At 30.6% G+C, this 17,306-nt stretch overlaps 1 protein-coding gene across 1 annotated transcript; it reads left to right on the top strand.

Annotated features, from left to right (window-relative positions):
• The first annotated feature begins 12,384 nt into the window (after positions 1–12,384).
• LOC123921737 lies at positions 12,385–17,218 on the top strand. The gene is made up of 5 exons (XM_045974389.1): positions 12,385–12,787; positions 14,305–14,429; positions 16,257–16,348; positions 16,667–16,753; positions 16,838–17,218. Exons 1-5 carry the CDS (start codon positions 12,429–12,431, stop codon positions 16,943–16,945), a joined length of 771 nt encoding a protein of 256 aa, XP_045830345.1. The 5' UTR covers positions 12,385–12,428; the 3' UTR covers positions 16,946–17,218.
• Positions 17,219–17,306: the final 88 nt, after the last annotated feature.

Below are 17,306 nucleotides of genomic sequence, written 5' to 3' on the forward strand. Positions count from 1 at the left end.
TAATAATTACACAATTTTTTATTAGGAATTTTTTCATCTCTCAACCGATTTTTCTCCATATGCATGAGTCATGGAATCAAATGCGAGAGAATTTCCAAAATATATTTTTGGAATGTTGCAATGATTACCATTACTTTGATACATTGTATCACTTGCTCTCAACAGTCATAACGGAAATTCTTCAAGAGTTATTTTTCTTCACCAAAAGATGCAGAATTCTCTATAAATAGACACCTATATATATGAGGCAGAAAAACATCATCAAAATAATGTTCATATGACTCTAGATTCTGCCTAAAATATATCCAAGTAATTTCTTCATGTCTCTAGTGCACGAGAGTCAATGAAATAACTTTGTTCTGTAAACTACTATTGATTGATATGCTTGATGTGAATGTACAATCCATGTATGTTTCCAAAGTATCCCGAAGGGGATTCATTAGGTACCCTTTTGCATCTGGTTTGCATAAACTGGTGGGGGCGAATCGAACCTAAAGCTTAGTGTGTTCGCACATGCTTTGGAATTTATGTGCACCATCATCATGTTCGTCTTCATCTTCTTCTTGTTCGAGTATTTGCAGCAGTCCTCCAACAAAAGTTCTCACATCGAATCCATAAGAGGACCAAAATTCTTATCACTTGAACCAATATTCATTGTTGGTGTTTCTTATGTAACTTATAATTTAAATAGACGATGATTCTTTTTAATTTTTTAACATTTTTTATTAGGGTCTATTTTTAATATTCAAGCCGAGCCTCCAAATGGTCGGGACCGGCTCTGCTTTTGGTTGATTATTGTCTCTCTTTTTGAGAGGTTTTTTCTTTTTGTGGTGGTGTCTTTTAAGAGTTCTACTTTGTTTGGTAGTGCGCCTCCTTAATATTTTATAATTTTATTTGTTTGCTTTTTCATCTTACTTTAAAAATTGTTAAGTTTTGATAGAGTGTACCTTTGATTTTTTTTTTTTTTTTAAATTTCTCTTGTATTTGTTTTGTTTTTATATTTATATAACACATTTTCCATTAAAAAAAAGTATTTGTGAGAGTTGAATTTTCTCTTATGACAAGAAAGAAGACAAGTTTCTACAAAAAGAATATAAAAGGACGGACAATTTTGTGAGTGAAATGCACGAACTCCAGCAAAATTGAATTGGGGTGAATTTTGGTACCGAATTTTTTCTTTATTCATCTTAATGGTAAATTTTTATAGGGTCTTGTTAACATGTGCCCTTAGGGCACATGATAAGATATACCAAAATAGTAATTCAACATTTAATGATACAAGAAATTTAATGCTTCAAAAGTCAAAATGCACAAATTAACATTTAATAATTTCTATTTTTACTTCCTTAACATGTGCCTTACGGGCACAAGTTAACATTTTCCATTTTTATATTGTTTTCACCATTAAGTATCCGGCCCACTGGATCGTATAATCTTGTTCGGAGTCAGTTCTGACATCAAGTGGTTTCAGTCCTCTCGCAGTTGTAGGGGATCAAACAGTGATCATTTCTACCAAATACAGCGTCAGTCACCACTGAACCAACTAACAATTAATATTATAAAAAAGAGGTGCAACACAAGAATTTTCCAAAAAGTACACACCTAATAATACTTTTGCTCAAACACGTTTAAATGCGGAGTTCTTGTGCGATCATGTACATCATAGTAGCTTAATGGTAAATTTCGAACCAATAAAAAATGACCATAAAGTGCAACATGTTTAAAAGTCGGAGGTATGCTATTTTCTTGAGCAAAAAAAAAAATAGCTGTGCTCATAAGAAGACTTGTTTGAAAATTTAATATGCATATTTGTGGGCGGACCATGTAATTTCAGTGTCAACCAACCACATTCATAATTTTGCTTATAAAAAAAAGGAAAAAAACCACATTCATAATTTCATATTTTGTGGGATTAGGAAAGTTATAGTCTTGCCGTACAAGCTTCAAAAGTGCCTCTTCACACCAATTTTGTTTTTGTTGAAAGTATGTTTCTCTTTTATAATAATAAATAAATAACTTTCTTTGTAAATTAAGTATCATATACTAATTTTTAGAATTTTGTGAGATTCAAATAAGTGTCAAACTTTTTCAAAGAGTTTTATTATTGTTGCATGTCCAATTTAAACATCTAATCCAAAATTTTGGTTAAACAAAAAAGACTCGCGTTATTGATCTCATCTAAACGCTCTTTAAGTATAAATAATCTTATTTGAAAAGTTGTTTAGATCAAAAGAAGAGAGATTATTCTTTTAAGTTTAAGAATTTAGACAATTTACTCCTCTTATTAGAGATTAAAATGTCTTAATATTTATAATTTAATAGACCAAATTTAGAAGATCGAAAGTTTCACGTCAAAAACAACATATAGATGTCAAAGACATACTTTAAAGTATTCAATATTCATAACTTAAGGAACTAAAGTGAAACAAAAAAAGCTTTAAGTATCAAATAATATAACGTTTGCAATTTAAGGGACAAAAATAAAACAAACAAAATTTAAAGGACCAAAGCAAAATCTAAAACAAATTTAAGGGACCAAAAACATAATATAGTCTAAAGATAAATGTTTCAATGATCAAAAAAATGATTGACTAACCGCATAATGTTGTGATATATCAAAGATGAGTTAAAGTTTCACATTAAATATGAAAGAATTGGGTTGAACAGCATATAAATTTGATGACTCATAAATCTAATTAACCTCACTTATGTAGTTTTTTTTAGTCTAATGTGTTTTTTTTTTATAAGCTTTAGTCTAATGTCTTAATTCAACATAGTGAATATCTCTCATAGCCCAACTAATTTACTATATATATAAATTAAATTCTAAAAAGAAAGTGTCTTATTATTGAAATTTTGAATCATAATTTGTGACATTGTAGAGGGATATAACACTTGGTTTTTCTTGAGAATGGATCTATAAATTTTCTTTCTCACAAATTTTCTCAATTTTTATATCTTAACCATTAACCAACTTTTCTCCACTTTTTCTTATTAAAATATTACCTCATATTTATGATTAAATATGCATATATTATTTCCTCAAATTTTTCCTTCAATGAAGAGAATCTTTTCCCAGCTTTCTATACCCAATAAGCCTAATAAAAAAGAGGGACATTACCTTTTTGTTAGTTAGCTGTTAGATTAGATGATCCAAAAAGTAACTTTCCGCCAAGGAATTTTTCATCTAAATCTACTGATGCAGATCGAGTGTATTCAAAGACCATGATTGCATGCAGTCAGCAAAATCAGGGTAATCTGATTGAGATCAGACGGTTTAAATTTAAAATCAGAAACTTTAATATTTTAGAAAATTAAAACTGCATCAAGATCTATGCGTTCAATTTTGATCAGACGATTAGCAACTTCTGACTGCAGTTGACTGCATGGTTGCTGACTTCATAGAATCCAATTCCTAAATCTACACATCAATCCCTTTCTCTCTAAGTTACTAATTTTCTACCACTTGAATTTTTCCTTTTAAGAATTATTGACTATTGACTAGTCTTAAATCAAACATTTAAACTTCACATTATAAATGGTTTCATATCTTTAATTTGTAGCATTGTTCAAAAGCTAAAAATGAAATTAACGAGTTTTCACAAAGATGCTTAAGGATGAAGCTTTTTAACCTTTCCAAATAATCCCTCACCCGTGCAAGAAAATATATCATCCACTAGATTTTGTTATTGACTATTTGTACCCTCCACTCTTTTAAATTGCTTATTATGCGGGTCTTAGTTTTATTTTAATTATATTTGTGATACTCTCAATGATTTAACACATGACTTATTCACATTACGAGACCATAATAATCTATTATAGATCTTGGACTTCTCTTTTTTTTCCTCTAGATCTTGGATCTTGAGAAAAAGAGCTTTCCAATTTTCCATTGGTGTTATGATAGCTCAATAAGCAGTCCTAAGATAATTTATTATTGATTTGATAATCCAAAAAATTAATTATTCAATGATTCAAAATGTTTGAGATTTCTTTTCATTTCATGTAAAAAGTCAAAATAGTGACTCAAGACAAATTCATTTTATTATTTCATTTGCAAAAAAAAAAAAAAAAATTTTTTTGTTTGTTTGATAAAACTAAATGATTGCAACAATCATTCAAAAAATAAATATAAACTATGCATGCAATAATAATCCAAACAAAAACAAACATTTAATCATATTTTATAATTTTGCCACATCACAATATTACTTTTTAAAAATATACTTACATCATAGTTGGACATATACAAAAAAAATTGTTGACTATACATTTTTTAAATTTGATGGTATATTATTATTTGTAAGTATTGCTTAAAATATGTACCTAAGAACCTAAAGGGGACACAACACAAAATTTTCATTGAATAGAGGAACCAAAATCCGTGAAAATTGACCAAATTTATAAAATCCACGTATTGGCTTAGACCCATCAAATATGGATCTACTTAACCTAACTCATGGGGAAGTGTATGAGTATCAACCTTAATAATAATACTACCATGTGTTGTCCCTTTCTAAATGTTTATTGTGTTAATTAAGTCTATTTGATTTATTATATAGTACTATGGTACTATCTTAAATAAGCATGCCCCTCATTGTATACTGTTTCTACACGGCCAATTGAGTGTGTCGGCTATATGTTTGACTTTTGATGACCAAAAAGCCCCTCACATGCTTATCTTGTTTTGACTCCATATATTAAATCAATAAGGGTATATTAGTCCTCCCATGAAGTTCAAAGTCTTTGCCAAATCAAGTATGCAAAAAAGTCCTTTTCCCTTTGCTTTATGATTTTGATTAGATTGAGTTTGACTGCGCTTGCACTCAAGTCACATGTAATTCAGATGGACGATCAAAATATTTTAAAGTAAATTTAATCTTTTTAAAAAATATTGCATTCGAAATTTAGATTGTTCAATTTTGATAAAACTTGGATATGTTGCATACAGTCGCAACCCTATAATTGTACACAAACTAGATCATTTGTTTTCAAGCATTCATTTACATATGCAAATGCATGTGATTAATTTGTTAGAGCAAAATCAAACTTTTGACCTCTTTCTTACACTTTGTCATGCTTTTAACCCTAATTACTAAACTATACTTTTGACGAGTTATGAGTCTCTGTTGATTAATATCATAATTTTCGTTTGATTAGAAAAACAAATATTAGTGGACTATGTTAATTTTCAAGTTTAAATCATGTACCTCAGTCCTATTTAATATATTTTACGATGTTTTTCAACTCATCAACCGAACTATCTGCTTCTAATTATATATAAAACTCTAAAAGTATTTGATGATGAGATTAATTTCTTTGTCACTATCTACCATTAAATATTGCCACCCTACCACCCCACGATCCCATACTAGTCCCTACTCACACCATTGACATCCAGCTATCATTGACCATTTGATCAAAATCAAACACCAATGAATCCATGACCTACAACACCAAATTCACACAAACAATTGACAAGTGTTTCATAAATAACACCACATTTAGTATTCACATGTTGATACCTAACCATGTCCATATAAATACACAACATATAACAATACTAGTTTCAACCAAATTTCACATTTTCATCCACTTATTTTTTTTCTTATAACTTTTTCAATATGAAACATTTTCATTTCTTTCTCTTCCTTTCTCTTCTTTTCCTCACACCAAAAGTTCATCATGCTATTAGGATTAAATTCTCAAGTCCTTCTACTTCAAGTCATCATCATGTTTTTCATATTCCATTTTTCAATTCTCCAATAAGAAGTAAAGATAAAGATTTCAAGTCAGAGAAACGTAAAGTGCCAACAGGATCCAACCCTTTACACAACAAGAGAAGATAGTTTGATTTTTCATCAGGTTTTTGGTGGTAGAATCCATTAATTTTTCAGATTAGTATAGTCAAAAATATGTTTATTTATTTGTCATATATTAAAAAAAAGCTTAACTATTTATATATGATATATGGTAGCTGAATTTAGGTTCCATTTGTTTGTAATATTAATTAGAAATAGTTATTGATTAGCTAGATTTGTAGTCTTGTATAGAAGGTAAATAGGATTTTGAATTTTAGGAAATATGACAAAATTAATATATGAATTATGAGTTAGAGTTAATTTTTGTAATATTGTGTCTTAGTTTTATAAATTTAATTTTTTTTGTCTTAACAAATGTGTCCTGTTTTATTGCAACTTTGAACTAAAAATTTAAGATTGCAATTTTATGCTTCATTTCATAACTTTTCTTCTTTCCATGGCTCAATTCTTTTAAAGGGTTGCCATAATTGACAATTTTGTGTTTATAAACTCATTTTGGAGATTCTAGCTGCTTTTTGTTGTTGACTTTTTTTTAGTAAAATTCTTGTTTTTTTTCTAAGGTGAAATTCTTGTTGTTGACTATGAAATATGAATTTTCATACAATTGCATACACATGTAAACATTTTCCATTCTTTTATTCTTCCCCTACATAGTGTTTAAGATGTTGAGATGTTCTCGAATAGAATTTATTTTGTCCGGAAGTGATTTCAACTTTAAGCTAAAACTCGAAGTTTTTGCTTTTTCAAATGATTTATATCTGTAATTTTATTTTTCAACTTACTTTATCTAAATGTTTTTCAACATAAATCATTTTATCTACGATTCATTTTAGCCAGAATCAATTTTATATAATCAACACAAGTCACTCAATAGTCAATACCAATTTTTGTCACCGCAGAATAAACATATAAACGTACTAAAAATTCTACCAAATTATAGTACTAATTAACTTTTGTTTTTGGAAGAAGAAAAAGGGGTGGGGGGGACCTAATTTTGAGTTCAAAATTTGATGAAAACGAAATAGTATAAATTGACTCATAATCATGAAACAGTTCACTCATAATACCTCATATGCTATCATAGGCCCCAAATTTTGAATGCACTGTGTTAAATACCCATTACTTCATACAACAACCATGCAAATAATTTAGAGATATATAACTCCACCATATCTTTTGCACAGAGAAGAATATTTGTTGGCAGATAAAATGATACTTATAGAATCCACATGCTCTCATCTTACCTACATAAAATTAGGGTTGTACCTTCTTTTTGCCTCTTTTACTTTTACATTCAAGTTAGTAATAAAATTGTGTTACCACCAAAATGGCAAAGTAGTTAGTTATAATGGAAAAGGTCTAAGGGTATGTATGCCAGAATCATAATGACCTACTTTAATTTTTAAAAGCGTAGACTAAATTTAAATTCTCACTTCATGAAACTGTTCAAGTACACTTAAAAATTTCACATTATCAAAAATTATAGTAGTTTATAAACAACACTCACATTTTTTAATCCAACGAAATTTCATATTGAAAAGTTCACATCAAACATAAAACTTACAATACCTAAAAAACATGATTGTAAATTTGAGGTCGAAACTCGACATATACTAACAAAGTTAGTTACATGTAATAATTGATTTTTGTTACTTCCTCCGTTCCATTTTATTTGTCGTTTTATATTACTACACTATTCACATAATCAACTTTTACCATAATTTTTTTTAATATATAAAACCAAATGTTAGCAAATAATATATTGTTCAATTTGTCTCGACTAATATTTTTAAAATATAAAGTTTTCATAATTTTTATAATAAATAATTAAATATATTAGTTGTCAAAATTATCCATTCACAGTTTTCAAAAATGACAAATAAAAAAAGAACGGATAAAGTATTAATTTGAAATCAATCGACTCAATTATATCATCACCAAATAATTTTCATCAAACAATTTAGATCAATAAATATGCTACACATTTGCTATGTGAAACCAAATTTTCCCTGATGAAGAGGTAACGTATTGTTTGGCATTGGTTTGTGACATTGTAATTAAGATGGGGTTATGTGGTCCACACAGGAGAATTCTAGAGAGTGTTTGAGACGAGGGATCGCACAGGATCCTACAATATTAAGGGTACCAATTATTTCCCACTTAGTAGTATTTGTCCGTGTGTTAAAATAAATAAATTAAATAATTATTAAATTAAAATTTAAAATAAACTTAAATTTTTATAATCTTAATGAAATTTACTTGAAGAATTAAAAGTTATCAGAGAAATTTTAACAAATGAAAGTATAATCTTAACTTTTCTTTCACATCATATATTTTCATATGACTTATAAAATAAATGAGGTACCAAAATTATAATTTGCACAGGACATTCAAAATGTCGGGACGTCCCCGCGTCCACAATAAGTGAGAAATAAGTGCCACGATACTAATTTTGGTTACAGGACACCCACCAAGGTACCACCACCACCCTACAACTATAACCTTTTTGGTGTGGGCGTGTTCATTTTTTTAATACTATGGTTGAGGGAAATAATTGTGTTGTTTGAAAACAATAAAAAGTGGTGTACCATTCCATTACCAAAATCTATTGAATAATAATGGATATTCTCAATTTATGATAGATATTGTCAATGGCTAAACCAACATCTCAATTTAAGCACAAGTATATTTTGCAAATTGAATTCCTGTGGTTTGAGGTTACAGTTTTTATTTTATAAAAGCAAGTTTTTATTTTATATTTTAAAATATGAAACTTAAATTTGAATCGTCCAACTGCGATGACTCATAATTCATGAACCTAATATCTTAAAATAGATTTTTGAGTTTTAAATATAAATAGGTAAGTCTCACATCAACTATAAATAAGAAACATGTTGAGTTTATAAAAGAGGTGACTCATGATTCATGAATCTAATATTTCAAAAATTTAGGCAGAGATGCAATATCTCTCTTGTGATCCTGAAACATTTGACGCTCCTTAAATGATCCCCAATATAAATTTGCAACGTTAACCATACACATTTTCATTTGAGTTTCCGGTAGTTTAATTATTACAATTTCATATATAAATATGTTAACATTGAAAATGTTTAGTGTATGAGAAAAAATATTGCAAATTTCGCCTACTAAGTACAATTTCAATTGGTAAAATAACCATTAAGCTTTGTCTAATAATGAGAGATTTAGATAGTATGCATAAATTCTGAATTCGATACTCTACTTCATTATAAACCAATAAAAGTACCATTTAATTAATTGGTAACTACCAAAAATATTATTAAAAAGATAATGTTGGAACCTCACATTTTTCACTTCTCCACTTTTATATAGTGTGTGAAGGATTACTCTAAAAAAAATATTGCAAACTAGTGATAGTAAATAGACATTTTGTTTATCATTTCATTTGTAGATGTGATCATTGAGAGCACATGGTAGGTACTACGGAATCTGGAATAGTGATTATTAAATACTTTAGGAAGGAAATGAAAATATATTCAAGTGCTAAAAAAATTGTTCAATTTGCAATGGCATTTAAAAGAAGCTGGGATAATTTCAACAATCTTGTGATACAGCTCTTTCGGAGTTTTTTATACATTTGAAGAAGAAAAAAAAAAATTAGTTTATTACATTGCACAGAAAAAAATAGTTTACATTAAAAAATGAAAAATTAAATTTATTTTGATTTTTTTAAAAAAATAAATAAAAATTGACATTTGAATTAGGTGGAATTGGTTCACTAATTTAAAAATTCTTCAATTTTGATCCTCCCTTCAAAATTTTGGACTTAAGTGATTAAGTGCAATCTTTTGAAAAACAATCATCTAACTACTCACCGGTTAGCATGACCTTTCAAAATTTATTTTTTTAATGTAAATTGGGTATCCTCATCATGCAATTGTAGCGACAATTTTTTTGAGTCTTGTGAAATACAAATGAGTGACAAACTCTGTCTAAAATTTTTTACACTCTTGTATATATGTCCAATAAGTAAAATGACCGAGGTTTGAACCTCAGTCCTCTGCGTATATAATATATTGTCCTGTCAACTGAGCTAAGCTCACGAGACAATTATAATAATTATTTCTACTACTTTTATGTTTTTTTTTATTTTTTTATTTTGTTTCTTTTGGAGCTCAATTTCTATCTTCTCTACTAGTAAGATTTGAGAGTATAAATTCAAGAGTATAAATTCGAGAGTACTTAAATGAGATAACACGAATTTCTTCTAGAATTAATCAAGGTGATTGATCCCTGGCTTGCGTATGTAGCAATGTTAAAACTGTTAACTAGGAAGGGTTTACCACCCATTTAAGTCGCAAGGCTCGAATGTTTAGTCCTTGTTATTGCGCATAGAGGTAACCAATTTAAAAATATAAAAAAATAAGAGTATAAATATCTAAGCCTTAAATTCTTGTATTTTATGTTATTTTGCAGCTTAATTTGCCTTTCGAGTATTACACAACATTGTTCTACTGTGATTTATATTATGGAATATTGCTTTTGGATGAGTTGCAATTATTGGCCATGCATGCCTAATATGAAATGAATATAAAAAGTCTATGGTTCTACCATATAATTTTTTGTATTAGGATGTGGTTAATTACTTGGATTTTTCCTGATTGTTGCTTGCTCTAGGAGTGCTAATTTTTGTTTACTTTGACTATGTCATCTATTTAAATATTAATTTTTTTTATTAAATAGTCCAGTGATTAAAAATTATTTCACCTCTTAAGTGGATGTTCGGGGTTGAAACTAAAAGGTCTAAGACATCGAAAATTAGTGTTATATACTCGATGTTTATCAAAATGTGCAGATAAATTGAATTTAAGTGATTAAAATAAAGTGATTACTTTTTCCGCACTTCCCTTCGTTTCACCGCACCACATCAGATATACAAACGAATACTTTCTCTCCACTCCAAGCATAGAGATCGGTCAAAAACATGGAGGTGAACACAATTCTTGTTTCCCAAGCAATTTTGGATAATACTATTTTTTTTTTCTAGTACTCTTTGGTTTACCTATTCATATAGTCAACATTAATAATTAAAATTTAAACTAAATAAAGAAAAGGAGATGAAAATAATTCTTGTTTACCAAGCAATTGGATAATATTTTTTAGTACTCTTTTGTCTGTTCATGCTACATAGTCAAGATCAATAATTAAAATTAAAGAACTACTCCTATGTGGCTCGTGGATGATCCGATCAGAAATCTGATAGCATGCGGTCCAACGGATCATGGAAATGATTTAATACTATCTTAGAATTGAGTATTGAATCTAACTCAACCTTACAAAACCGATTTGTAAGGTGAAATTGCTCTCACTTACAAACACAGATTCATGTCATCTCGCGATCGCGTGATTTATATCTAAAAATCAAATTATATTAATTTTTTCTCACATTCAAAATAGTAGGGAGTAAATACGATATTGAAACTGACACTAGATATTTCTAAAACTACACTGATATATTGTTAGGAATGATACGGGATGTCAAGCAATAAGTATTTTTTAACCTCCATGTCTTATAAATGCTCTCCTTCTATGTCTTATCAAAATGTTAAATTTTTATTATTTTCAATCAAACTAATAGTATAAAACATTAAAATTTAATCATAAAAATTTAAAAATTAAAATATTATTATGAGTCTTATGACAACAACAAATATCGCATATAAACAAAATTTGTACACTTGTTTTCTGAGAAAACATAAATATAACTTATAAAATATTTGACATTTTTTTCCAAACGTTATTTTAAAAGTATTAAGAAAGAAATATTTCGATCGTCATTTCCAAACGTTCCTCCGAAAGGAATTTCATTCATGCCACACCTCTCAATAATTAATAGCACATGCGATTAAGAATTCACGTCAATTTAATCTAAACCTCACAATTATCAAGAGAGAAGAATGCGCAGAGAGACAAATAGAGTAGACAAAGTTAGTGAGTAGTGGTGGTGGTGATCTCAACATTTGAGGGGGAAAAATTCACATTTTAGTTTAGGGTAAAAGAAAATGTAGAGAAAGAATAAAATCTGAAAATGAGTGAGTAAAAATTAGTTTGAGTTTAGTTGGGATTAGTGGTGCAATAAAAAAAAGAGGGGATTTAAAATATAAATTATATAAAAATACTATAATGAATATCGAAAAAAGAGTGTTTCTAACACATCTTTAAAATAAGACAGATCTTACCAATGGTTAGTTGGTTCAGTCGTGATTGACGCTGAACTTGGTAGGGTGGACCGCGGTTCGATTCCCCACAACTACGATCGGGACATGGCTGAAACCACTTGATACCAGAACTGACTCTCAAACCAGATTCAACTAGCGGTAAAAGAAAAAAAAAAAAAAGACAAATCTTAAATTTGAGATGTCTCATGTTCGAGTTATGTTAAAACTTTTGAAGAAAGTTAAATATTCTTTGAGTCTAAATATTTTTTTAAAACCTAGATGTCATCCACTCATTTTAATTTTTTTTTCATAAAAATAAAATAACATTTTTTAATAACTATATATAGGCATAGATATGAATGTGTGTATGTAATTGGACAACACAAAGTGGTTTTAACTAATCATCAAGATGAGTTTTCTAGCGGGAAGATTAGCAGGAAAAGAAGCTGCTTATTTCTTCCAAGAATCCAAACAAGCCGTAACTAAATTAGCTCAAAAGAATAATCATAATCATAATCCAATATCAAAACCCAACGTCGCCGATGAACAACAGCACCTTCAAGATCACGCCGACGTGCTTCCCGAAGTTCTAAAACACTCTCTTCCTTCCAAATTATTCAGAGACGAAACGGTGGATGCCACGTCATCATCATTCTCCAAATGGGTTCTTCCTTCCGATCTCAAACTTCGATCTTCTGTATCTCCTGATGCTCTTAATCCTCTTCGTGGTTATGTTTCTTTACCACAAGTTACTTTTGGACCCAGAAGGTTCTTTCTTTCTTTCATCATTCTCAATTTTTCAATTTCTTTACAGTTAATTAATTAATCAAATTTAATTTTTATAAGTTTTTTTTATTTGAATTTCATATGTAGGTTATTGATTGTGTGTGTTTGGTTCTATGGTGGAAAAAGACAATTTTTGTTTGAATATATTTACTTGAAAGTAAAATGAATAATAAATTTAAGTTTAAAAATCATATTTTGAGACTAGAGGTTCAAATCCTGGCTTCAAGTTAGAATAATTCGGATTAGGTACGACCGATCCAGTCACTCGGCCGACCATCGATCCAGGTCAAGGCCGAGCTCAAAGGACGTACTGACTAGGTCACGATCAGCCCAATCCCTCGGCCAACCATACAGGTCAAAGCCGAGCAAGAGAGACCATCTAGGTCACTAGGTATGGGATGGCTGACCTGTACTCGGCTGACTATCCAGGTCTGGGCTGAGGTTTAAGGAGCAGCCAGATCACAATCAACTCATTCACCCAGCCGACCATGGAGGTCAAGGCCGAGCAGGAAGGACCGTTCTAGTCATATTCAGCCTTGCAGGACTGCTTGTCCTCCTGGAGTTGTAACCCTCATGCCGTGTGACTTGTAACCCTTCTGGAGTTGTACAAATTCTAGCCTCAAGTTAGAATAATTCTAGAGGCAACATTAATTTTAATCGTGTTAGGTATGGCCGACCTAGTCACTCGGCTGACCATCGATTCAGGTCAAGGTTGAGCTCAAAGTACCAACCAGGTCACAATAAAACCAGTCTCTCGTCTGACCGTGTAGGTTAAGGCCGAGGAGGAAGCACCAACTAGCTCACTGGGTACAGCTGATCCAGTCAGTCAGCCGACCATCTAGGTCTGGGCTGAGCTTGAAGGAACAACCAGATAACAATCAACCCATTCGCCCGGCCAACCATGCAGGTCAAGGCTGAGCAGGAAGGACCATTCTTGACATATTCAGCCTTGCAGGAGGACTGCTGGTCCCTGTGGAGTTGTTACCCTCATGCCACGTGTCTTGTATAAACATGAACCGTACCAAGGAAAAGATGATGAAATCAGAGAGTACCATGGTTACTACAATCATAATCAGAAGAGAGATAGAGTATCAATACTCATAAAGTTTCATTTTAAACAACTTTTGAATTGATTGAAAACGATGATGAAAATGAATACCTGACGCTCTATTTATATACAGCTTATGTAGAATTAACTCCTAACTACTTATCAATAACCATTGACTATATCCTAAGTTCTAACTAACTCTTATAACCAATCGTCTAATTATATATTTCAGTTATTTCATCTGTCTAAGGTTCTTCATTTAAATTTGAATTCTGGTTATTTTTTATTTATTCTTATTCTAAATTGGGTGTTGAGAGGGAAATGAAGTTGTTTGTAGTTTGGAATCCGTGATAATTCTGTTTTTTTTGTTTGTTTATGGAAAGCCATAATTTTTATTTGATGATTTTAATGTATAGTTGTGTATGTTTTGAACATGATGATTTGGTTTCAGGTGGGAAATGCCTGAAGCAACACATGGGGTTTCGGCCTCTACAGCTAATGAGTTGCGTCAGGATCGCTTCGCCGTCCATGTTAACCCAGAGAAGTTAAAAGCAGCATCGGAAGGGCTTGCAAATGGTATGTTTCATTCTTATATTAATTTGCTTGTGATGAATGTTCTCTTTTGCTCATTGTAAGAGGTAAGTGCTGTAAGCAATTCTCAATAAAAACAAGGCGTAAAGGGGTGTTTTTTTCATAAACCGTTTAGTTAAACACTTATTCAAATCGCTTACCGGTTAAGTGGTTATCTACAAACTGTTTCTACGATTAAATAGGGAATAAGTAGGACTTGATGTAAGCTCTATTTAAGCTGTTACTGTAAGCTAGTTTGTAAAAATAAGCTGAAAATAACTTATAATATCCATAAACTCTTGCAAATACTGACACAAGTAGTTGCTAGTTACTTTATATAATATAAGTTGAAATATTTTCTCCTAATTAAATGCTCCTAAAGTGTGGGTGTTAGTTACCTCTGAAAAGTATTTACTTGACAAAACTTGTATGGCTAAGGTATCATCAAACTTTACATTACATCTCTATGGAATTTACAATCTGTTCCAGCTAATAGTTGGTGGAAAACTAAGGGCATAGAAAGATCCAGTATAACCTATGATAATTCTCTATGGTTACACTGTAATGTGTTGCTCAATGTTATACTTCGATTAATATATGAAAATTGCATTTGCAATGTATTGAGCATCATGTGTTTCTACTAAGCTATTTGGTCTAACCAGATTGACTCGATGTGGTGGTATAAATGTTGAGGTTTTTCTGAGGGGAGTAACTTATTGGGCCTGAAGAGAGTGTTCCATTAATTTCAGTGGGGAGAGTTGTCATTCATAGAGTTTCTCGTCAATTACAAAAGCTAAAGTTAAGCCTTCACAGGTTCCCGGTAACAGTAGAAAAATTTGTGGTTATGATTTCAAATTAGCAATATTTGGAAATTTATGGTTACTGTAGCTATAAGCCATTTAAGGAAAATTTTAGGACTCTTTGGCAGTGTTACAGTAAGGGGAAGGGGAATCTGCTAGATTGAAGTTATGGTTGAGGTCTTTTAAATTTAGAATATTGAAATTGTGAATAAGGGAGAGTGAAGGGTAATATGACATGGCTAAAGTTTTTAAACGGGAGAAACAACAGTGGAATGTTATTTGGGCGAAAATTACTTCTCTCAGTTCTCTGTTTTAAGTCAGGTTGTATTTGGTAATTGTCATCAATTATATCAAAACAGATATGCTTTTCTTAGTGTTGGACCATGTATAAATTAGAGTGTGAAAAAATTCAGTCGGGCATGTGGCATGAGACTGTTAAAAGCACCATGAGAAGAGTGCTTCAGGATTTTGGAAATCATTGTTGAAACATATGAGGATCTTAGTTATTGCGCCTTCTTGTCCTCTATAGTATGTATAAGAAGAAAAAACAAAAATCATCAAGACCAAAGAGGTTCGTTGAATGTCTTAATTTTGAAAACTCTTTTTCAAATATAACCTTTGCATTAAATGTTTTCAGACCCATTCATACGTGGAATAAATGCATTTCTAAGGATATCAAAGTAATTTTAACAATTAATACATCTTGAAATTTGTGACTTTGCTTCAAATAGATCAAGAAAACTCAAAATATGTTCTTATATATGAGACCGAAGGTAGTAATAGCACACAATAGAGCGTGCTATAGTGCTATGACTATCATGAGCTGAAGTAGAACTATTCATATGTATATCTGTGTGTAATAGTTAAGTTTGTACTTTATACACACTATAGTCTATACTCTGTAGATAATGGTCTATGATGTATTCTGATTTTCCTGTGCTATAATGATGTTGAGGAAAGAAAAAGGATCCAAAAATGCTTTCGGGTTGAAGCCCGTGTTTTCTAATTCCCTATTTTGTTTTCAATTTTATAGTTGGAAAGGCGTTTGCTATTGCCACTGCAGTTGTTTTTGGTGGTGCTGCAATGGTAATTGGTACGGTGGCCTCCAAGTTAGAGCTGCATAACGTAAGTGATTTGAGTTATGTGTTGACACAAAAATCTATTTATTATGCCGCTTCTCTCTCTCTCTCTCTCTCTCTCTCCCTCCCTCCCCGCAATTTTCCAAAGAAATTATGACTAGTTAATCCACTTGAATGCCTATTTCACAATATTTCCATTTCCATTTTCAGTCATCGTTCTTCATTGACTATTCACTATAGTATTGTTTCTTCCTCTTTTTTTTTTAATGTTTTTTCAGTTGTATCAATAGTTTTATATGTAGCTACATCAATTGTGAAATCCAATTTATTGGTTCTTTATCTTAAATTTTTGTTGTTTTAACAGATGGGTGACCTCAAAACTAAAGGAAAGGATATTGTTGAGCCACAACTTGAGACTTTTAAAAACCAATTTGTTCCCATTAAAATATGGGTAAGTTTTAAACTGCATTTCTTTTATACTTTTGAATATTTCAACTGAAAGGCATAACTAAAAACACAAAACTTTAATTTATAGGCTGAGAATATGTCAAAAAAGTGGCATTTGGAAAAGAAAGATGTCAAGCAGAAGACTATTGTAAAAGATCTATCTAAAATTTTGGGTGCTAAATCATCATCAGATTGATATTTTCATTTTCATTCCTTTTCTTTCTTTAATGGCGACATGAGCGATATGTAGATAGTTTGGATGTAGTGTGCCTTTGGCTGTTGTGGCTGTAGTGTAGATGTTAAAGCTTGCTGGAAAATGAAAATAATACAGTATGTATATGTAGTAATAAGAGGAATTGTTTTGGTTAATCCAACAATTCCTTTGCTCTTTCAAGTAGACTAAACTAGTGTAAGGTTTTGAAAACCACAATTTCTTGCAATAAGATGGTACCTAGTAATGTGAGATAAATATCTAATATGCCTATGTATGTGTCTATGTTTATGCAAAGCTACTTTGTTCCATATCTTTTTAAGGTTATAACACAGTTTGGTTATAC

The sequence above is a fragment of the Trifolium pratense genome, linkage group LG4, assembly GCF_020283565.1.
Source record: "Trifolium pratense cultivar HEN17-A07 linkage group LG4, ARS_RC_1.1, whole genome shotgun sequence".
NCBI lineage: Eukaryota > Viridiplantae > Streptophyta > Magnoliopsida > Fabales > Fabaceae > Trifolium > Trifolium pratense.

What these genes read in the sequence shown, in the direction of transcription:
- LOC123921737 (XM_045974389.1), top strand. Translation starts at nt 12,429, where the DNA reads ATGAGTTTTCTAGCGGGAAGATTAGCAGGAAAAGAAGCTGCTTATTTC. An exon ending in ATCGGAAGGGCTTGCAAATG is followed by an intron (nt 14,430 to 16,256) that starts GTATGTTTCATT and finishes TCAATTTTATAG; the next exon opens with TTGGAAAGGCGTTTGCTATT. An exon ending in TTGTTCCCATTAAAATATGG is followed by an intron (nt 16,754 to 16,837) that starts GTAAGTTTTAAA and finishes TTTAATTTATAG; the next exon opens with GCTGAGAATATGTCAAAAAA.